Source organism: Myotis myotis, unplaced genomic scaffold (assembly GCF_014108235.1).
Source record: "Myotis myotis isolate mMyoMyo1 unplaced genomic scaffold, mMyoMyo1.p scaffold_m19_p_10, whole genome shotgun sequence".
NCBI lineage: Eukaryota > Metazoa > Chordata > Mammalia > Chiroptera > Vespertilionidae > Myotis > Myotis myotis.
This window is the reverse complement of record NW_023416314.1, coordinates 12645013-12668599: the sequence shown is the minus strand read 5'-3', so window position 1 is coordinate 12668599 and position 23587 is coordinate 12645013. Positions and strand designations below refer to the sequence as shown.

The following is a 23587-nucleotide window of genomic DNA, read 5'->3' as shown; positions in this document are numbered from 1 at the left end:
AAGAGAAACATGGTAATTGGCGTACGACCACTACCCTTCCCATTGGCTAATCAGGGTGATATGCAAATTAACTGCCAGCCAAGATGGCGGCCGGCAGCCAGGCAGCTTGAAATGAACATGAGGCTTGCTTGCTTCAGTGACGGAGGACTCCAACTGTTCCCCGCCTGCCTTGCTGGCCTCTGAGCCTGCAGTTTAAGAAACATTGTAACGAATATAGAAGCTAAACAAAACCCCAGAAACCAGCTTTCAGCCGGCTGGGATCTCAGAGCTGGAGTTGATACAGAGTTTCCACTATAGAACCGAAACAAACCAGATACCTGCTTTCAGGAGAGGAGGCCTAAGAGCTGGAGCCTCAGAGCTAAAGCTGGCCCAGAATAAAAAAAGAAAAAAGAAAAAAGAAAAAAAGGAGCAGTTGGGAGCTTCAGTCCCAGCCTGAAAACAGCCCTCAGCCCCTCACCCAGACTGGCCAGGCACCCCAGTGGGGACCCCCACCCTGAAGGGTGTGTGACCAGCTGCAAACAGCCATCATCCCCTCACCCAGGCTGGCCAGGCACCCCAGTGGGGACCCCCACCCTGATCCAGGACACCCTTCAGGGCAAACCTGCCAGGCCCAACCCATGCACCAGGCCTCTATTCTATATAGTAAAAGGGTAATATGCCTCCCAGCACCGGGATCAGCGGAGCCGCCAGGCCTCCCGGCACCGGGATCAGCGTGACAGGGGGCAGCGCCCAAACTCCCTGATCGCCCTGTGGCTCTGTGTGTGACAGGGGGCGGGGCCACAACCTCCCTATCCGCCTTGCTCTGTTTGTGACAGGGGAAGGCGCCCCAACCCCCTGATCGGCCCTGCTCTGTGCCTGATAGGGGGGAGCTCCCCAACCCCCTGATCGCCCTGCGGCTCTGTGTGTGACAGGGTGCGGCGCCCCAACCCCCCCACCCCACGGGCCCTGCTCTGTGTGTGACGGGATAGAGCCATAACCTTCCCATCGGCCCTGCCCTGAGTGTGAGAGTGGCGGCGCCCCAACCCCCTGATCGGCCCTGCTCTGTGGGTGATAGAGGGTGGCGCCCCAATCCCCCCCCCCCACGGGCCCTGCTCTGTGTGTGATGGGGTAGAGCCATTACCTCCCCATCGGCCCTGCCCTGAGTGTGACAGTGGCGGCACCCCAACCCCCTGATCGGCCCTGGTCTGTGGGTGATAGAGGGCAACGCCCGAACCCCCTGATCTGCCCTGCTCAGTGTGTTGCAGGGGGCAGTGCCCCAACTCCCCTATCGGCCCTACTCTGTGAGTGACAGGGGGGAGCTCCTCAACCCCCTGATGGGCCCTGCTCTGTGCATAACAGGGGGGAGCTCCCCAAACCCCTGATCGACCCTGCTCTGTGCGTGACAGGGGGGAGCTCCCCAACCCCCTGATTGACCCTGCTCTGTGCATAACAGGGGGGAGCTCCCCAAACCCCTGATCGGCCCTGCTCTGTGTGAGACAGGGGGCAGCGCCCCAACCCCCTGATTGGCCCTGCTCTGTGCGTGACAGGGGGTGGCACCGCAACCTCCCCATTGACTCTGCCTTGAGTGTGACAGGGGGCGGTGCCCCAACCCCCCAATCAGCCCTACCCTGAGCGTGACTGAGGGTGGCATCGCAACCTCCCAATCCACCCTGCTCTGTGCATGACAGGGAGCGGCGCCCCAACTCCCCAATCGGCCCTGCTCTGAGCCCGACCAGGGGCTGCACCTAGGGATTAGGCCTGCCCTCTGCCACCTGGGAGCAGGCCTAAGCCAGCAGGTCGTTATCTCCCGAGGGGTCCCAGACTGCAAGAGGGCACAGGCCGGGCTGAGGGACGCCCCCCCCCCCCCCCCCGCCGAGTGCACACATTTTTGTGCACCAGGCCTCTAGTTTGAATAATAAGAGTCTATGGCAAGAACAAGGCAAACCCAATGAAAAAAGTCTACTTGTGGGAAGGAAATCCACTTCTTTATTAAATGATCCTTCAAGCTTTGTATTTTTCCCAATTTCTCCAGTCACTTATTAACTTATTGAACATATATTTCAATTTATGAAGCTAAAATAGTTACATAAAAAAATATTCGTATTAATGTCCATTGCATCATCATTGTGTTCCTTATTCCTTATACAGTCCAATTTAATAGCTCTCAGGGTTCTCTCAGATGACAGGAACAATACAAAGCTACACAACAATCCAAGGTCATCAAACCACCTCAAATTCAGTATAGAAACTTAGAAATTCACTGATGTGGGGAGGTCTCTGACCAGCCCAATAATTACTGTGCCCCCTTTTAGAAAATATACTTTTTCTTTTTAATTTGCGTGGGAATCAAAAGAACAATTATCTTCTCATTTGGGAGAAACCATTTTATAAGTTTTAGGAGGTAAAAATATACTTCTTGAGCAAGGGGATTTAGAACAAAATGTGTATTGGAAAAATATACATTTTTCATTTTCTTTCATAGCTTTCATAAAACATGGATGACTCTAGGGACTAAAGCCCTAATACTCCTATAGTTACGAGAGTTATCTATAACGCACTATAGCAGTGGTTCTCAACCTGTGGGCCGCGACCACTTTGGCAGTCGAACGACCCTTTCACAGGGGTCGCCTAAGACCATCCTGCATATCAGATATTTACATTACGATTCATAACAGTAGCAACATTACAGTTATGAAGTAGCAACGAAACTAATTTTATGGTTGGGTCACAACATGAGGAACTGTATTTTAAAGGGCCAGAAGGTTGAGAACCATTGCACTATAGATTCCTGAATCCAGATTAAAACATCTAAGCTGAAAGTACATATAGATAAAATAAGCTTTGTAACTGAAGTATGACCTTCAGAAAATGCACATGTAATAATCATACAGCTTGATGAATTTTTACAGACTGCATCCCTGTAGTAAAACTTTTTCAACTGTCAGATGACTACTATGTTTCTACTTATTACATAAAGTCATTCATCATATAATCTTAATGAAAGTGATCTGAAAAGGATAAAACACTATGTGATGTTACAGAAAAAATACATCAACATAGTTCATAAACAACAAATTCTGGAGTTCTCATCAAGTAAAGAGATCTTTGAATCCCATGACATATATAAAAAATAAAGACTTAATAGGCAAAGGAAAACTATTTCCACATAAAACATTGCAGACACCTGCCTACATCTTTACCCAAAACAAGAAAATATAGCAAACAAGAACCATTTAATGTTGCTGATAACAATAACTGCAGTAATAAACAACAATTAGCTAAATAGAGCTTTATAGTTAAAAACATTTCATGTAATTCTTTAGAGGATAAAAAATAAGATGTAAGTGAGAAAAACAACTTCTTCTCAATGATATTTCCAATACCATTGATTACCTCCAGTAACAATTCTCGTAGCCACCACTAACTGTTCTTTTTAGAACACTAGTTACAGTGCTCTTCAAGAGAGTCTTCGTGGCTTAGGAAGGGGCGATATAGCTTGGTCACTCAGTAGCCCACACAGCCCTGCAGTGAGTAAACGTTCATCTTCCAACAGGGCATACCTTATGCACAAAAAGTTACTTTACAGGAGTGGATACCATTAATACTTGAAAATTAAGGATCGGTTCTTAATCAGATAATCCAGACATCATTAATTCAAACTTTATTTTTATGGATATTATCTTTAACATTAATGAGGTTTGTCCATGTCTGAATTAGTCATGATTTCTGAGACTTCTTCTGTCCTCTACTCTACAAGGAAAGGTTAATAAATGAAGACTAGCTAAAAAAGAAAAAAGAATCGGTTTCATTCTATCACTCAGCTCCAAAATCAGGAATGGCCTTTAGGAATTGGTACAAAACTTGTATTTCCATTCTCCTTTTCCTATGTTCCATTTCTTTTTCCCATGAACTTCGTTGGGGGACATAGCCTTCTCTTTTTCCCTATCCTCCCTGGTACCTATTGTCTTAGATATTTGACTGTTACACATATGGCTGGTCCTATTTATACACCATATGACAGTGATTTCCACCTCTTCTGGTAAAAGAAGTTTAACACAAAACTACTTACAAGATAACAATAACATTTGGTAAATGTCATTTAAGAAAAGACAAGACTTATAAAGGTACTATATATTTAGCAATAAAAATTCCTATTTTAATAACCTTAATAGCCTTTACGTACATTTAAGAATGGTAATCCTATATAATAAAAGCCTAATATGCAAATCAACCAAACTGCGGAATGACCAGTGGAACAACTGGTTGATATGACGTGCACTGACCACCAGGGGGCAGATGTTCAATGCAGGAAGGAGCTGCCCCCAGCCCGCAGGCCCCAGGCTAACCAAGGCAGGTGCCAGTGGGGGTCCCCCGATTGCCCCGCCAGTTGCCTCTCAGAGGGAGGTGACTGGCAGCAGTGGCGGCGGGTGGGGCTGGCCAGTGAGCAGGTGGCAGCTGTGGGGGAGAGGGGGAGCTGGCCAGTGAGTGGGCCAGCGCTGCCCCTGACCGCCCTGCCAGTAGCCTCTCAAAGGCGGCGGCGGCAGCAGGGGGCAGTGCCGGTGAGTGGGCAGCACCAGGCTGGCCAAGGCGGGTGCCAGCGGGGCCCCCCCGGCTGCTCCACAGACCGGCCCTGGTTGCTGGCCAGGCCTAGGGACCCTACCCATGCATGAATTTCATGCATCGAGCCTCTAGTATATATATGTGTATATTTGATATAATTTATTCCTGTTATAGCCAATGTTGTGTGCTTATGACAACTTGAAAAAATCTCTAGTATATCATGTAAGACCTATACAGATTCTTGTACCACAATTTGAGAATCATTAAAATCAAGTTTTATGGTGATTTTCTAGACATGTCTCTATATCTAAGTATAAATGAAAGGATTCTGAGTTGTAAAGCAAAAATCTCAGGACAGGAAAAAAATGCACTCCCTACCCCCCCACCCCCAGTGTATTTGAGATTTTTATATACTGTGTCAGAAATCATGATGGTATAATCTTCCAAAAGCCAACAACAGCTTTAACAACCAAACAAAGTTATCTTGCTGTGCAGACCATTAATGAAGAGCAATACATATAAAAATATGGGTCAGTGATTTTAAGATTAGTCTCCTCAATCATGATGGTCATACACAAACACAGATGCTCATGTAGTTTCTATAAAGTAGAGTATTAGCCAATAAAATACACACACTCAACCACATAATTATCAACTGACCCCAATGGTTCAAATAAAGTTTATTTGATCTGTCTATAAACCACAAACTGAAGCATATAAATGTCCAATTACCTCTAATTTGAGGTAAGCAGAATAAACCACAATTGACTATAAAGGGCATTACAGGAATTGATTTATTCTGTTTTGGTCCAATCTGAACTCAGAGTATTAATGTATTGGAATGGACGTGAGTGACCATTCAACTGAACAGAGTCCATCGGAATATTTAATATTATAAAAATTACTGTCTATAACATACACAAAACGATTTATGTGTGTATACATACATATACACATATATGTATATGTACATATACACACATATGAGAGAACATGAGCACATAAACACTTCTTTTTGACATCTTATTCAAATGTGTTTTGAGTCTATTTTTCCCTAATTTTATATGGATAGAACATTTTACTTCGCAAGTTTTATAAAAGAAACATCATTTTTTACAAAGTATTAGAAGAAACATCCCCTGAAATAGTCATTAAAATTCTGTCTCTAATTAATCTGTATTGCATTGTCAGTTTAAAAGCAACAAGTCTGACTTGTTTTCTGAAAAATTTCTTCTTGTTCTGGGTGAATGGCTTGCACAGGACAAGTTTAAGATCACTCTTAACCTTAACACCCACTGCAGCCTTCTGTGGTCATGAGTCAGAAGGTAGAGACAGATCTGCAACCCAGTTTTCTCATGGTCTAACCACATTTGAAAAGATTGCAATTATTCAGGCAACATACGTTTAATGCTATTAAATTCAATCAATATTCAGCATGAGACTGCCAACATATAAGTTTTCAATATCCCCTGTTTTGGTCAGTCAACAAATATTTATGAGCAAGGTATTAGATGACAAAGTGAAGTCCCCACTTCTATGGGGGTTAAATTCCAAAGCCAAGAAGCAAGGTAAAACTCAATGTGATAAAACTACTAGATTTTCCTTTCTATCACCCATAAAGTACGATCCACATAGTTTTGTATAATCACCTACAGTAAAGTCTGAGGACCACTAAGTTAGATAAAAAGAGGGAAGAAAAGGAAAACCATTATGTACATATTAGGACATTTCAACCTTTAAGATTAATTTGTTAACTTCTTAGCAAATAGGATATGGGTCAAGTATTCTAAAAGCATCCCGATTATCTATAGCAGCGGTTCTCAACCTGTGGGTCGCGACCCCTTTGGCGATCGAACGACCCTTTCACAGGGATCGCCTAAGACCATCCGGCATATCAGATATTTACATTACGATTCATAACAGTAGCAACATTACAGTTATGAAGTAGCAACGAAACTAATTTTATGGTTGGGTCACAACATGAGGAACTGTATTTTAAAGGGCCAGAAGGTTGAGAACCACTGACCTACAGAGTTTAATACATTCTATTTTAATATCAGGGATATATAACCTTAATATAAGTTAATGGATCTGTCTGAAATTGTGATGAACAAATAAGATGGGGTTGGAGAGGAGCAACAGCTTTTGAGAGCACTGGGTGTGTTGGGTACACCCAGTTTAGCAGAAATTTAAATGCACATGATACAACTCCCATTGTAGTCTAAGGACCCTGTAATTGACATAGCATTGACATGTAAATGTTTATTTTAAGAATAAATATAACTGTATTTCATTGATTCTTTCAATAAACATTTATGAGCATTTGCTATGTACCAGCTATGAAAAAACTCCATTGCTGCTCTCAAGGAGTTTAACAATGAGAGAGAGAATCACTAAGTACTATAGGAAAATAATGTACAAAAAATATAGTGGAATAGAAAGAAAAAAATGTCTACATCTGCCTGAAGGCTGTAGGAAAGGCTTAAAAAAGAAACAGTGCTAGCCCTAGCTGGTTTGGCTCAGTGGATAGAGTGTCAGCCTGCAGACTGGGGGGTCCTGGGTTCGATTCTGGTCAAGGGCACATGCCTGGGTTGTGGGCTCCATCCCCCGTGGGGGGTGTGCAGGAGGCAGCCAATCAATGATTCTCTCTCATCATTGATGTTTCTATCTTAATCTCTCCTTCCTCTCTGAAATCAATAAAAATATATTAAAATAAAGAGAAACAGTGCTAGGAGAAAGAAGCAGTGGAGAAGAATCTTAGGCAGAGGAACACTCCTGCAAAAGTAAAGAAGTAAAGGAGAATACGGTATGTGGTATGTTTAACGGGTCTCCGTGGACTGGAAATGGTATATTGTTTCATAATATTTCACTCAAAAGAAAAAATTGATTCCTGGGATTCTGGTGAGGAAATTAACAATACTCTGTATCTACCAATGATTATGCAACTAAATGTTCTGTTTCTTAAAGTATCTACTACAAAATGGAAGTAATTGTAGATGAGGAGAACAATTTCATGAGAAAAGTGTTTACCTGGAATTTCTGCTTTAACTTTTAAGATTCACAAATGGGCCTAGTCTTGACTGCCTCGGAAACGAGGGGACAGTATGGTCTGATGTTTAAGTGTCAAGGCTTTAGAGTGCTGTAAAGTAGATTCAAGTCTGGGCTCTGCCATAAATTAGCTATGCAATCTGGGAAAGTTGCATAAGCTTCCTAAGCCTCAATTTCCTTATCTAAAAAAATGAAAATAATACACGTTACCTCTCAGTGCTGTTTGTGAGTATTAAAGCAATGATATAGGCAAAGCCTAAATTTAATCACAGTATTTGCAACATAGTAAGCAGTCGATGAATGAAATTACTACTATGATTTACATTAGCTGTGGAAATCATACCCCAAACTAATGTTGCTATTACAATTTCTATTCTAGACACACAAAAAGATATTCTTCACAAAATCTTTTGCTAATTTAACCTTGATGCTATTGAAACTTTCAATATCACTTGGGTTACAGTTTTCAGTATGTGTTGAGGACTGACTGGGAACAGTATTAATAATCTTTTTTGTTATTTTTATATGTGACACCTTGAATAAAATAAATCTAATAAAACTAAGCCACACTGAGTGCTCTTTGGCACTTTCTATATTGTTATATGGGGGGTGAAAGTAGAATGAAAAAATCACCCAAAGACCTGGGGTCTAGCCCAGTTTTGCTGTTATTGAACTGTAAGACCTTGGAAGAATCATCTATTCATCAAAGAGTCTTCATTTCCTCGCATACTGAAACATTTGGAATGTAAGAGTGTTCTCTTGAAAAGTATGTACTCCAGAGTCACAGTTTAATGAGCACAGAGTTTCAGTCCAGCATAATGAGAAGCTTCTGGAAATGGTTGGTAGTTGTTGTGCAATAATGTGACTATAATTAATGCCAATTAAATATACTTTAAGATGGTTAAAATAGTAAATTTTATGCTATGTATTTTTTACCCAATAAAATATTTAAAAAATGTAAGTCTGTGTTCTGTATCTCTCCCTTTCTTTCCTTTCTTCTTTCTTTCTTCCTCTTACATCATTTTAGAAAAATCTTTATATTAGAGCCAGGGAACAAATATAAATTCAGAATTTATTTTTTTTAGAATCTAATTTTTGTAGTAAACTCTGTATTGTGGGACATTACACCTAGGAATATTACTTCCTTGGTTCAAAATTTCCAACCAGAGCTAGCTATTCAAAACCTCTCAAATATAGCAGGCTAACATCCAACTGCTTTACATTTACATACCCAACAATGGGAGGATAATTTCTGTAAAGAATGTTGGACAACTGAAATGATTTTATGCTCTTATTTCCATCAGGTTCTGTATCTCTTTAAGCAATTCATTCACCCACTCATTCATTCATTCATTCATTCATTCAAATATTTATTTATTAAGTGCTTATTATGAAGCAAGCATTGGGACAAGGACACAAAGGAGAACACGACATAGAGCTGAGTGGGAAAGACAGATACTATCCAGATAAGTGCTGTAAACTATCAGAAGCTTTAACAGGAGACTGGAATAGTAGTTATAAAAGCAGGAGTCCACTGTGTCTGAGAGGGTCAGAAAAACAAAGGGAGAATTCAATAAGCTGAATCTTAAAGGCACAGCATGTATGCACATGAAGATGATATCATGAGCAGCGTTACCCCTTTAAATCTTCATGACTAGAGAAGGCCAATTCTCTGAAAAGGCAACACTGAAAGTACCTCTTAAATAATCCAAGATGGTTAAAAATTCAAATTTCATAATCCCCTTCTTCTTCATAAAGGGGGGGAGGGAGGAGGAGAGAAAGAAAGAAACCACTACAATAATCCTCAAGCAAAACAAACAAACAATAGAATCACCAAAAAATAAAGTACTGTTGATTTAAAAAAAAAAAAAAAGAATCTAAAGGAATTCTGGTGCATGCATAAAAATATTCTTTTCAATTGATTCTGATATTGTCACCTACCTCCGCCCTCATCCTGAGAATCCCTAGGCAGAAAAGAAAAGGCACTGCCATTAAGAAGTAGGAATGCTAGTTTCTCAATGTACTGTGACCGCAATAGGAACAGTAAAAAAAAAAAAAAGAGGTGGGAACTGTGGCAGTGTCACTGCTGAAGGATCCCAATGCCTGGAGCATGTTGTGACATAAGGTTCCATTGGCAGAAGAAACTCCCAGGCCCTAGAACTTCTACAGCTTCCAGAGACCCCAGCCCCTTGGACTAGAAGGAGAGATGGGCAGCACTCCTCCCTCTCATGAGATGACTTCTCACACTGACGGTGGTTACTTTACCTGAGAACAATTTGTCAAAACAAAAGTAGGAGCAGGTGTGGAGCTAACTGGACACCCTGACTTTGAAAGAGGGTAGATGAAGACACAGAGACACAGACACACACAGGGAGAAGAAGGCCATGTGAAGCTAGAGGCAGAGATTTGAGGACTGCATTTACAGGCCAAGGAACACCAAGGATGACCGCAGTCACCAAAAGACAGGAAAGCCAGGAAGGATTCCTCCCTGGAGCCTTCAGGGGAAGCATGGCGTCGGCGATGACACCTGGATTGTGGACTTCTAGCCACCACAACTGTGAGAGAATACATTCTTGTTACTGTTTTTAAAAACAATAACAACAACAACACTAAACCTACTTGTTTTTTCATTGCTAAAAAGCACATCATCTAAAAGGAAAGGAAGAAGAGCATAATGGGTCTTATTTTAGTACTAAAACAAAGTGCTTGAGCAGTTTGCTTAGAGAACCAAATGGCTCATTTAGAGCACCGTTAAATATATCAGAGTCACTAAAATAAAAATCCAATAAAAACCAGACAGGAAGAAATCAAGTTAAAATGTACAACTATAAAACTTCAACATTTTAACCCTTTTCGGTCCAACATGGAGGCTGACTCGACAGACCAGGCGCTAGGAGCAGGTCCAACGTCGAGGCTGAGGTCGACACTGCAAACCAGTTCAACATTCAATCCCATCAATTAATTTGGACCAGACTGTTTGAATTCCAAAAATAAAATTGGACCGCAAAGGGTTAATGTATGACATAATCTTAGTTATCTTAATATCATTTTCCCACACCTAAAAAAATAAGAATCATAAGCATCATCTGGAATATATTCAAAGTAATGCTTAATTTTCTAGTGTTAAAGTGCCTCTAAGCTGTTTCCTACTCTGCTCCTTTATACTTAACGTTCAGTTTTATCAGCCTTATATTCTACTTTCTTTTCAAAAACAGCATAGCACTAAGATATTTCTCGGATGTATTTCCTCAAGTTTCAGCACTGTTGCTCCTTTCTTTACATTTCTGCAAAGTCCTTCCAGGCACCAGAGGCTGGTATAGGCCTTTGTGAGCATCAAAGTAACATGAGGAAATCTGGCTGAATAATGAAGTGAAGCTATAAGTCCAGGATTATGTAACATCCCGAAATCCAAAAAGCTATGTGGTCTATTGATCTCTGCTAGAACTACTTTTTTCAGATTTCACTTTAAAATGTCTAAGTTACAAGAACACACAACATCCTGTCAGTTAAGTAAAAGTCCATTGAGCAGTTCAAATATTTCTCTGCTTGTTTTGATACCCAAAAGACCGCTATCTCCCAAATCACTACATGTTGGGTATCCAGAAAACCTTAAGATTTTTCAACTTCATGTCTCTCTCCTACTCCTAACAATGCATACAACATATTCTAGTCAGATCTTAGATCTGTCTTTTAACAAAAAGTTGCATCTGATTCCTGTGAGGTGTGTTCCAACTTTATTTTAGTGTACTCAGACTTTAAAGCAATTTTCTTAGGAAGATTTTCTATGTAAGGAAAGAGATAACTACCAACCATCATTTATAAAATTTCTTGGAAATATAGATAATTACATTAACTTTTATTCAAACACTTTTTCCAATTAAAAAATATTCTGTATCATATGCTCTTCTTAATGAACACACTTGCTGACAGAAGCACAAAACAGGCAGAAAGAAAGCTATGTGTGTCCCTTTCTCACACTTTCAGTTTCTATATACTAATTTCTTAAAATATCTATAAAAAGGTAATACTAAAGCACCATTTGGAATAGTTGTAGGTTCAGTGCTCTAGAATGAAGCTGACCAAAGGCCTCAGAAGGCACAGCCTCAAACACAAAATGATTATGTTTAAACATAATAAAGGGAGGAAAAAGTTTACTCTAAAACTACCATTTTCATTAAAGCACACACACACATAAACAACAGGAAACCTGATCATTCACATCATATATTCTTAGAGATGACAGAACTGTGGGCCATCACCGCTTTACAGAGTCCCTCCAAATAACACCTTCTGGGTCTGTTTCCAAAGGGGCACCTGAAAAGCCATGAAGGCCTTCATCCCCTGTCACTTTCATTTGCAAAGAAGCTCAGTGTAAAAAGCTAATTCTGGGATCCGTCAGTAGGCCTGAATCTGTCAATAGGCTGCAGTCCTTAGTGTCTCAGGGAACACCTGAGTCTTGGCTACTACCCAGGCACTCATCCCTTTGTTAACATCCCTCTTTCTGAGGGCTGCCATCTCTGAGCACTCAGACAAGGCTGTGAACTGGAGGCAGCTCGACCATTCAGAGTGATGCTAAAACACAGCCTTTGTCACTGAAAGCTCCCGACTGAGCAGCAAAGCCAGTCAGCTACAGAGCCTCTTATTGTTCCCAGTATGGTCCTTGGTGGTTATACAGAAGGAAATGAGTTGTCCTTTTGACAATAAATTCCTCCTCCTTTCTTAAACTTCAGAAAACAAACAAATATGACAAATATGGGAGGGGGTGAAGTGTAAAGGGATGGCCTTGGCTGGGGGAGTTCATGTTAGGTATCTGCCGCAAAGGAAAAAGCAAACTCTGCTAGCCTTTTCACTATCTGTCTGTATATTTCCCAGCTGGCACAGTATCAAAACCAAATACATTCGAATTTATGAGGAAACAAACGAAGAAGCAGAAGAGGCCAGCTCAAGGGAAAGAGCAATTTCTTACAGCTTAAACACTATGAAAAATCAAGTATACAGTATCAACAATTATAACAATAAAGCATATTTAGTAACATACACAAATATGCATGAATTCACACAAAGGAAATAGAGTAACAGGGATTTCTTCTGGTCTAGTTTAACTTTCTTTTCATTTTACAATTTTATATGCAGAAATGAGAGCCTCTTAGTGAAATGAATAGGTATGTTCTTATGTGAACATGCAATATTCATAAATATCAAATGCTTTCATTAGATTTAAGATTCCCTTCTTAAATTTAAATTTTCCCACTACAGCCCTAAGATCTAATTTCCATGCCATGACAGTTCATGTCTGCATTTTAAGCTTGTGCAGAATCCACCACCTGATTTAGCAGTCAGGCTGCACACGCTGTAGCTTCGTTCTCGGGCACCTTTGAAGACAGAGTGATATTTAACATGGAATATAAGCGGGCTTTTCATCTCCCACTGTGCAGTAATTGTTTCCCACTTCAGAACTATAACATGAGCCATCATCTCTGACTTGCTCTCTAAATGCTATGGCCAGCATGAAAAAAAATGACAAAGGACATTATGGTCTTACTCAAGGGAATCAGATCTATGCTGACTGCCAAGGAGAAATCATGGCCAGTCAGGCACAGCACAAAGGGAGCATGAGAAATGACATACGTTACTGGGCCTGCTTCTAGGAAATCATTTCTCCTAAATGTCCTCGGAATGCAGAAGCTGAGCCTTTCTCGGTGTCTAACACACCAGATAAAAATTACTGCTGCACATGACTGGCGTTTACTATTGTACATATATACTTGCTGGAAATTGTTTACAGAATATACAGTGAAGGTGGGAGATACAGAGAGAGCTTTCCCCTATCAGGGGTGGGCAAACTTTTTGACTCGAGGGCCACAATGGGTTCTTAAACTGGACCAAAGGGCCGGAACAAAAGCATGGATGGAGTGTTTGTGTGAACTAATACATGTTAACACTGCTGCTGGTGAAGGAGCAGAGGGGAGAGCAAGAGAACCCTCCGCTCTTTCGGCTCCGCGGGCCGAATAGAACAGCCGAATGGGCCGGATCTGGCCCGCCGGCCGTAGTTTGCCCACGGCTGCCCTAGATTTTAGGAGTTGAACTGAAGCAACCAATGCTTTCAGTTATTATCATATTGGGTTCATGTAAGCTGTTTAGCAAGCCTAAAGATGATATAGTTTAAAATCCTATCAGGCCTGGCCCACAGAGTCAACCATCTGCTATATTAAACAGGCGCAATATATAATGGAAAAAAAAAAGGCTGTGAAGTAGCAGGGCAAAGGCCAATCAACAAATTATCTTGGGCATTTTCGTCCCACATCAGAGGAAACAAATTAATATGAGAAAGTGACACAGGCTACACAGACTCCAATCCAATTTGACTGTCATGATGTATAAATAAACATAAAAGGCAGATGGAAAAGAAGAGTATTTAAATTCCATTCAGTGTTACAAACACTTTCTCATGAAAATATAAACCCTTACCTTTGCTTGCCGCTTATTGGCCTCTCTTCTGGCTTCCCTTTCTTTCAATCTTTTCTCCTACAAGAAGAGGGGGAAAATGAGTGATATACTTCCAACTATTAGGTGTAAATCAGACTGCACATTCATAACAGTTTTTATTAAATCAAATGATTACTGAATAAATATTTATGAGATTTGCATACATATTTGTAATCATTAAGTATGTGTCAAACAGAACTAGAATCAAATCCCATTTCTACCACTTACTATGCAATTTTGAGCATCTTATTTATATTCTCTAACTCTCATTTTCTCATCTAAACATGGAAACAGAAGCACATATTTCATAAAACTGGTATAAGAATTATATAAAATAACATACATAAGTATTTAGCACAATTAGGGATATATGACTGGTACACAATCAATGTTAGCTATTAGAATAAAAAGAAGGAAAAAATGCAATATTGACTATTTCGCTTTTCCTTTATCTAAACAGAATTTATAAGGATATGAATCCTCATCTCTGGACTTCTTAGAAAAGTGGTAATATTCCCCCAAACAAAAAACAATAAAAGATTGTTCTCATAAAGCATGTTATTTCATTGAATTGCCCTGTAATTTCCTCATTAGTTTTTCAATGATCATAAACTTGTCAGAAAATGCAACACTAACTTTTTTTAAATAAGAAAAAATAAATATGCACAATATTAAAATCCATAGCAACAAACTGACACATCTAAAGTTGAAAAGAATTTTGTTTTAAATAAAAACCTCTTTTCCTCTTCAAGAATAAAGTGTTAACATAATAAAGACTATTTTCAATCCGAAGTGCATAGCTAACAATTTACATATTTTTTAAAATTTTCTTTTCATGAAGTAATCTGAAACTGCAAGCATGATTCACTATTATATTAACAGCTGTTAACATGAGAATTAACAAGTTTTCCTAATCTGAATACACCATCATATCTGCTTTACTATTCATGGCTTCCTCCAGATTCAAAAGCCAATTCTAACACACACTCTGAACAGACCTGGGGTTGCTCTGCTGCTTACAGCATTGAGAAGGACAGACAACTGCTACTAACCACCTTATCTAGGTTTATAGACTCCTTTACGACAAAGTGAGAACATAAATGTTGAAAGTCTCAAAGAAGAGGGGAGTTCACCGAGTTCAGAGATTAACTTTCTATAGTTTCAGACTGCACAGCAGAAAATCTAAATTCTAAGCGAAACTAACAAGAATTCAAATTCAAACAGCAACAGTGAATGTGTCACACCCCTAATGCATAATGTTAAATTATGACTTTCTGTGATTACTATTCTTTCTCTACCCCAGTTTTGGAGAAAATGGGTGTTGTTTTGACTTCCAAATAAAACATACAACTAAAAGTGTAGGTAAAACTTAAAACAATGTGCACTTATTTATACAGAGGAACATTCTAAAGATTACTTGAAAGTTCCAGGACCAAGGTTGGAGGAAAAGGAAAGATGAAGAAACAAAAGCCCAGATTCTGACTTTTTCTAAGAGCTTACTTAGAAAGTGACAGAGACTGATCTCAAATCTGGATCTTTGTATGCCAAGTCTAGTGTTTTGTTCTAGAAATTCTAGTAAATATTAAAAAGTTGGGGTTTAAAAACTTTAACAGATGTGACTTTAATAACAAAAGAAAATAAGACCTAGAATTATTTGAACAAACAGCCAATTAATGCAATCCTATATAATAAAGAGGTGATATGCAAATTAACCCTCATGCCCTCACAAGATGGCTGCCTATGACCAGGCCGGCAGGGGGGTTAGTGAGGGACGACCAAACGACTGAACAAGCAGGCTGCATGGGGCAACCAGGCCGGCAGGGGGGTTAGTGAGGGACGACCAAACGACTGAACAGCAGGCTGCGTGGGGCAACCAGGCCGGCAGGGGGGTCAGTGAGGGACGACCAAACGACTGAACAGCAGGCTGCATGGGGCAACCAGGCCGGCAGGGGGGTTAGTGAGGGACGACCAAACGACTGAACAAGCAGGCTGTGGGGGGAAGGGGTAGTTAACAGCGACCAGGCCAGCAAGATGGGGGGTGCAGTTGGGGACGACCAGGCGGGTGGGGGTGGGGGGGACAGTTGGGAGCGATTAGGATGGCAGTGGGGGGCAGTTAGGGGTGACCAGGCAGGCAGGCAGATGAGCGATTAGGAGCCAGCAGTCCAGGATTGTGAGAGGGATGTCCGAGGGGTCCCGGATTAGAGAGGGTGCAGGCTGGGTTGAGGGGACTCCCCCTGCCCTCCGTGCACAAATTTTGTGTACCGGGCCTCTAGTAGTTATTATAATACTCTATCCCTGAACTGGTTCTTTAAAGAGCTTATGAGCATTGTTCTACCATTAAAGTAAAATCGTCTCAATCTTTCCTCAATTTATAGAGGAAAAAAAGGTAATGGATGGCAGTTTCTAAACATTTGCACCCAAATTTTCCATTAACATTGGTATCAATTACTGATTTTCTATAAACATTGACAAAAAAAGGAAGTAGCAAAATACTAAAGAAAAGAATTAAAAACAATTGATCATAATTATGCTTAGTTTGAGAGATGGCTTTAGTTTGTGGATGCATGTATTTGTAATTTTATCTCTTCTCTTTCACATACACACAATTTTATTCTATCTTCTACCAAAAAAAAAAAAAATAATTCTTATGTCTTAGGAGATAAAATTAAGCAGAGCAATGTTCTATGTTCTTCTACAAAGACCACAATGACTTTCAAGCGTTGCGCTGCTTAAACTAATTTTAAAACTATAGCAATAAAAAAACATCAAATAACTGGAAATAATAAGTTGTACTTTTATAAGAATACTAGGGGCCCAGCGCACGAATTCGTGCACCTTGAAAGGAACTATGGGCTTCGAGGCTGTGGTAGGCACAGGGGTGGGTCTCGGCCCATCCTCCACACCCTCACCTGGCCCCTCCCGCTGTGGCCTCTGGTCCCCTGTCTGCTGGCAGCCCCACTCCCACATGCTGACGGCGCTGGCCCTGGCTCGCACCTGCTGACAGCACAGAGCGACTGGGGCTGGCACCAGCAGTGGGTGTGAGCGGGGCCAGCACCGTCAGCAGGTGTGAGCAGTGCTGCTGTCCTGATCACCCCTCAGGAGCAGGGGGAGGTGGAGAAGCCCTCAGGTGCAATCAGGGCCAGCAGCTGCCATTTGCATCCACTGATGGCACCAAGTGATCAGGACTGGCACCGTGCACCAGCAGCGAGTGCGAGTGGGGCCGGCACTGGCAGCGGGTGCAAGCGGGATCAGCGCTGATAGTGGGTGCGAGCAGCAGCTCCGGTGCTGGCAGCGGGTGCAAGCGGGGCCAGCACTGTCAGCAGGTGTGAATGCCGGGTGGGACTGCGGTGTATGGAAGCAAAGAATTTTCAGTAACCACCAGAGGCTCGCCACAATGACAGTGACAGGCGCCTCGCCTTGGTCTGGCTCCCCTGCTCACCTGCTCAACCATCCTGCCATGGCCAACACCTGCCATGTTCTGCACATGCCCCCTGGTGGTCAGCACATGTCACAGCAACTGGTTGTTTGGTTGTTCCGGTTGTTATGCTGTTCATTCTGTTTGCATATTGGCCTTTTATTATATAGAATATCTGCCCATTAGCACATTATTACTACTGTTATTTTCTTACTAACAGTAATAGCTCTGAATTATTAAGTATCACCAGTGTGCTAGGCCTTTTACATATATTTTTAAATCTGTTAACAAAACTTTGAGCATTGGTTGGTGTGTTCAATGGTTAGAGCGCTGGCCCTGGCACCAAAGGGTCTCAGGTTCAATTTCTGGTCAAGAGCACATACCTGGGTTACAGATTCAATCTCCAGCCCTAGTCATGGTGCACGTGGGAGGCAACCAATCAATCTGTATCTCTCACATTGATGTGTCTCTCTAAAACATATTCTTTCTTTCCTTCTTTCTCTCTCTGTCTCTGCCTGTCTCTCTCTCTCCACCACCGCTCCCTTCCACTCGCTCTAAAAACAAATCAATGGAGCCTGGTCAATGTGGTTCAGTGATTGAGCATCAACCTATGAACCAGTAGGTCACAGTTCGATTCCTGGTCAGCACATGTTAGGGTTGCAGAGAGCCACATGTGGCTCACGAGCCGCAGTTTGCCGAGCCACAGTTTACCGACCACTGATCTAGCCAATTCAATCACAGCACACAAAAAATTATATTGACAATTTTTCACTACTACTAAACTCCATTGTTAATTATTATACTCAGTGAAGGATATTTCAAATTTCAGATTTCAATTGGCTATCAGAATTCAGATATGCATGCCAATGGGACAATTCTTTTTTTTTTTTTTTTTGACAGATCAGAGATATCCATGAAACTCAAGAGCAAGAAAAAAAAAAAACTTAATACTGGGCGAAACAAAATTAGAAAAACGTACATTATCTTTAAAAGCCATGTTAACACTCTGAAAAAAGGCAAGAATAAAAAGTAGTCTTTAAACAGATAACAGAAAAGTAGAATTATGATAATCCAAAATTTGCGAAATGAATATTGGGAAGAAAGTATGATTTTTTCCCTATATTATGGCAGGAAAATTTATTTTCAAAAAGTATGCATATGAATTATAGCTGCTATACTGATAAAAGGTTGGAGTACAATTACTTGAGCTGAAAATATAGTTGAACTTTTTTAGATTCAATAACTGAGGTTTCCTCCTACCCACCTTAATTTTATGTAGTTCAAATACTTGAAATCCTTCAGTTTTCTATTTCATTCTTGAGGATAGATTAGTACCAAAAGCTATTTTATGCCACACAAAAAGAAGGCAACATTTTATCTTTAGTTCTGCCATGCTTCAAATGATTAAGTATAAGAAGAGCATGAAATTCAATAATAAAATCAAAATTATACAGGATAGGAGAACAGAAAAATCACATTTCAAGGTACAAAATACTCCCTTTATAGATGTTATTGTACTTCTTTTGACGTCTCAAATACTATAGTCCTTACCTTCAAGAAAAGAAAGTGCCATGAAATATGACTTTCATCAGCAGTCAGGACTATCCTATCTAATAAAAGAGTAATATGCAAATTGGCTATCACTCCAACACACAAGATGGCCAACCCCATGCAGTCAAAGATGACCAGCAGGGGAGGACAGTTGTGGGGGACCCAGGACTGGAGGGGAGGGCAGTTGAGGAAAACCAGGCTTGCTGGGGAGGGCAGAGGGGGGGGACCAGGCCTGCAGGGAAGGGCAGTTAGGGGTGACCAGGCCAGCAGGGGAGGACAGTTGGAGGCAACCAGGTGTGCAAGGGAGGACAGTTAGGGGCAACCAGGCCGGCAGGAGAGGGCAGTAGGCGGAAACCAGGCCTGCAAGGGAGGACAGTTAGGGGCAACCAGGCCTGCAAAGGAGGACAGTTAGGGGCAACCAGACCGGCAGGGGAGGGCAGTTAGGGGTGATCAGGCCTGCAGGTGAGGGCCCTTAGGGGTAATCGAGCCAGCAGGAGAGCAGTTAGGCATCAATCAGGCTGGCAGGGAGAAGCGGTTAGGGGCAATCAGGCAGGCAGGCAGGTGAGTGGTTGGGAGCCAGCAGTCCTGGATTGTGAGAGAAATGTCCCAGATTGAAGAGGGTGCAGGCTGGGCTGAGGGACACACACACACCCCCAGGCACGAATTTTATGTACCGGGCCTCTAGTCCTATCTAATAATAGACAAACATGGTAATTGACCATACCTTCTCTATGCCTCCCATTGGCTAATCAGGGCGATATACAAATTAACCACCAACAAAGAAGTTCAACAGAGAAAATACTAAGAGGCCTAGTAAAGTACATTTACTTCTGAATTGCCAGGGGAAGCTAAAAACCAAATGGTCTCAGAAGAAAACAATGCTTAATGGCTATAATGAAATAAAACTGCTAACTAACACAAAGCAGTTGTAAAAGGGCACCCTGAAGTCCACCAGGTGTGTAGCTATGAGTTCCAGCAAACAGGCAGATAAGCTTCTACTCCCAGTGATGCTGTAATTTTTGTGTTGTTGTTTTGGGTTTTTGTTTTTGTTTGCTATAAACTAGTTAAAAATTCGTACTGCTCACTTTCTAAATCTTTAAGAGAAAGATATTTACTGGAATCACAATACAAATTACAGGGCTTTCAGAATTTGGTAGATGAAAATATGAGTCAAGAACAGATGTAATAGCATGGAGGAAAAGAGGTAGGAAAAAAAAGGGTAGCTGAATCCTACATTAGAGAGACCAAGTACTCATTCAAAACTATGGTGAGAGGCTAATTTTGAAGAGCAGGAGCAAACAACTACTTTCAAACAGAATTACTAACACTAAATTCACTTACATATTAAATATCTTATCCTTTTAAACCAAAAAAGATAATCATGAAATATTTTGAACATCTAGTCAAAATACTGAAGGAATACTTCTAAGTTTATGAAAACTTCTAAAATTGGCACAATAAATAAGAAAATAAAATAAAATTGACACATTTTTAAAAATGTAGTATGTTTCAAATATAGAATTATATTATAGATTTTCACAGAGCTTTCTTTTCACATGTACAATTAGTTCAGGCACATTCCTTATTCACAATTTTGTGTCAAAAGTTTCTTTACCTTTTCTGTCATCATGAAGTAAAGCTTATTCCTAGGCTCTAAAGTTAGTATTTCAAGTATTCTTTAGGGACATACAATTTTTCTCCATATACGTTCAAAAAAACAAATTAGAAGTGATAGCTTTAAGGGAAATATAATTACATTTGCCCAAGGTAAAATTTTATGCTAGAAGAACTAAGAATTGCCATTTTAGTAATATACTTAATTAGGAAAAAATTACAAATTCAAAACCAATATCGTGTTCAGTTAGAGAAATTAAGATAATAATTAAAAATTAATGTGTGTGGTATTATTATATTTAGTTTTTGAAGTAAAAGTTAGTAACCAATAAGCAAATACTTACATATGGGTAAATAACTTTACTGATAAAATAATACCAAGAAATTAATCGTATTTGTGTCAAGAAGCATTTCATTAAAATTCAATATAGAGGCCCTGGCCAGGTAGCTCCACTGGTTAGAGCGTCGTCCTGATACTCCAAGGTTGTGGGTTTAATCCCTGATCAAGGCACACAGAAGAATCAACCAATGAATGCATAAACAACAAATTGAGGTTAGACACACACTCTCTCTAGCTCTCTATCTCTCTCTTCACCCCTCCCTCCCTCTCATCCACTCTCCCTCTCTTTCTCTCTCTAAAATCAATAAAAAATAAAAATTTAAAAAAATTTAAAAATTGAATATAGAGAAGACTACTTTATAGTTATTCCCTTGTACTTTTTTCAGGCAACATATTTTCAACCTCCAATATGGAAGGCATGCCATGATCACTTTGTGTAAAATATACATATTTTATATAAAATAACCTTTGATTTGTTTAAAAAAAAGGGGGGGGGGCCTTCATATTTCTTTTACTGCTGGCTACAATTTAAAAATAAAGTATAAAATGTTCTTATGCCCAATCTTCCCCTAGACAAATGTTCAAAGTAGACCATGTGATGAAACATAACATAACATACTGACACTCTCAGTAATATTAAAAATTTTAGTAACAAATATTAATGCCAAATTTCCATGTAAAGTACTATCCTATAAGCAGCAATGCAGGAAATGTTTAGTTCTCTCAATAACATAAATATCCAGCAACAGCAACCAGTACATTTCAGGTTCATTAGTGTTATTTCTGAAATGTTTTTCTCACAGTTCATTTCTATCCCTGAAGCTAACTGCAATATCTACTTTTTCCTATTCATCAAATGCTACTGTAAAGCTGCATCAAACCTGAAGGAAATGAGAACTGCTGCTCTTTTAAAACAAATTTCTCCGGGGCAATTAAATGGTTACAAGGTCAAATAGGAGTCAAAAAGTATAAGAACCCCGCTCAGGATACAGTTAATAAAGGCCTCATCAAAAGACTTGACTGTTCTTTAATACAAAACTTAATATTATAACAGTGGTTCTTGGTTATGATGTTGTATTCCCCTGACATCATGCACTATCTCAGGAGTATGCTGCAGAAACTTCTTTAAAAATGTAAATTTCTATTTATTTCATTAATTGACTCATTTGTGTGGCAAAATGGAAATTAAGTGGTGTGAAAGGACAGCAACATCATGAGTAATCAGAATGGAATAACCCATTTCAAGGATAAGAAAAAACTGCCAAGTTTAAAGTCAACGAGGCATGTGCTTATATAGAAGCACTCCCTCTTACAAGGTTTCCTTTTTTTAAATATAGTAAGTTTAATTTTATATGCATTACCAAGTCACTGCAATGGGGGGGAAATGTAACCATTAAGTTGAAGCCTAACACAACACTAATGTTGCTCAAGTGGGTGAGTGGTGAAACACATTGTGGTACATCCATAACATGGAACTCTCCTCAGTAATAGAAAGAATGAAGTACTAATTCCCACAGTGACTTGGATGAATTGACAGAGAATTACCTGAGTGAAAAAAGACAATCCCAAAAGGGTGCATACTACCTAGTTTCACTTATGCAACATTCCTGAAGTGACAAACTATAGCAATGGAGCCCATGGGATCTCTCTGCTGTACTTCTAATGACTACATATGCAACTGCAATTATCCCAAAATTAAAACTTTAATTTTAAAAAAAGCATATCTGGTGACACTCCCAGAAACCAGGCAGTATACAGAGCCTCTACCAATCGAAAGAAGAAATAGATAAAAGGACAAAATAGCCACCAAAAAAGAAGTTAGAGAAAACAATACAGTGATATGATTATTAATGAATATGTAATGAATATTTAGATATGTATAGGGACATATTAAATTTCTCTCGGTGTTAATTCATAATGGAAAAAGCTTACCCGATGCTTTGCCTTAATTTTCTTTCTATATTCTTCTTTGTCAAATTTGTCCTCTTCTTGAAGCCTTTCCTTTGCTTTATCCAAATTGATACCACCAGTGTCGTCCTCTTCCTCAGTATCCTTCGAGACAGACTTCTGCACTTGTGGCCACTGCTGAACCAACTGCAGACAGGAAAAGATTCAGTATGGGTCAGGGGACAGGGCGCGTCAGCAAAAAACCATTTCCCTTTGTATAAGGATTTTGAACCAGTGCATATGCACACTCTCTGCCTTACTACCTATATGTTTTAAACTTTCTAACAAACTTTATCATTAAAGTGAGCAAGCCACAGAAGACTGTCCCAATTGGGAGAAAACAATGCCACCATAACCCAATGAGGGCAAGACTGAAGGAAAATTTCATAAATTAATGTGGAGGAGTAGTAGTCACCTCAGGTCATTTCAAGCAGTGTTCTCAGTATGCTCTAGTCCAGCGGTCGCCAACCTTTCGGACCTCGTGGACCACCGGTTGGCAACTGCTGCATTAGTCCACTGATTTGGCTCTGAATGTGCATGGGCCACACCCAGACTGCCTGAGAGCCCCCTCCCACCAGCACCAGGGCCCCTCCAACACCTCTCTCACTGTACTGGGTTGCTTTATTTTCCTGGTTTTCTCACTAGAA

At 40.4% G+C, this 23587-nt stretch overlaps 1 protein-coding gene across 2 annotated transcripts in view; it reads right to left on the bottom strand.

Annotated features, from left to right (window-relative positions):
• DDX10 (DEAD-box helicase 10) overlaps positions 1–23587 on the bottom strand; it is a 268004-nt gene that overhangs the window by 71110 nt on the left and 173307 nt on the right. For both annotated transcript variants that reach the window (XM_036324521.1, XM_036324520.1), the window contains exons 15-16: positions 22926–23087; positions 14056–14112 (exon numbers count right to left, since the gene is read on the bottom strand). In XM_036324521.1, coding sequence (XP_036180414.1) covers positions 14056–14112; positions 22926–23087 — 219 coding nt within the window. The remainder of the gene's footprint in view (positions 1–14055; positions 14113–22925; positions 23088–23587) is intronic.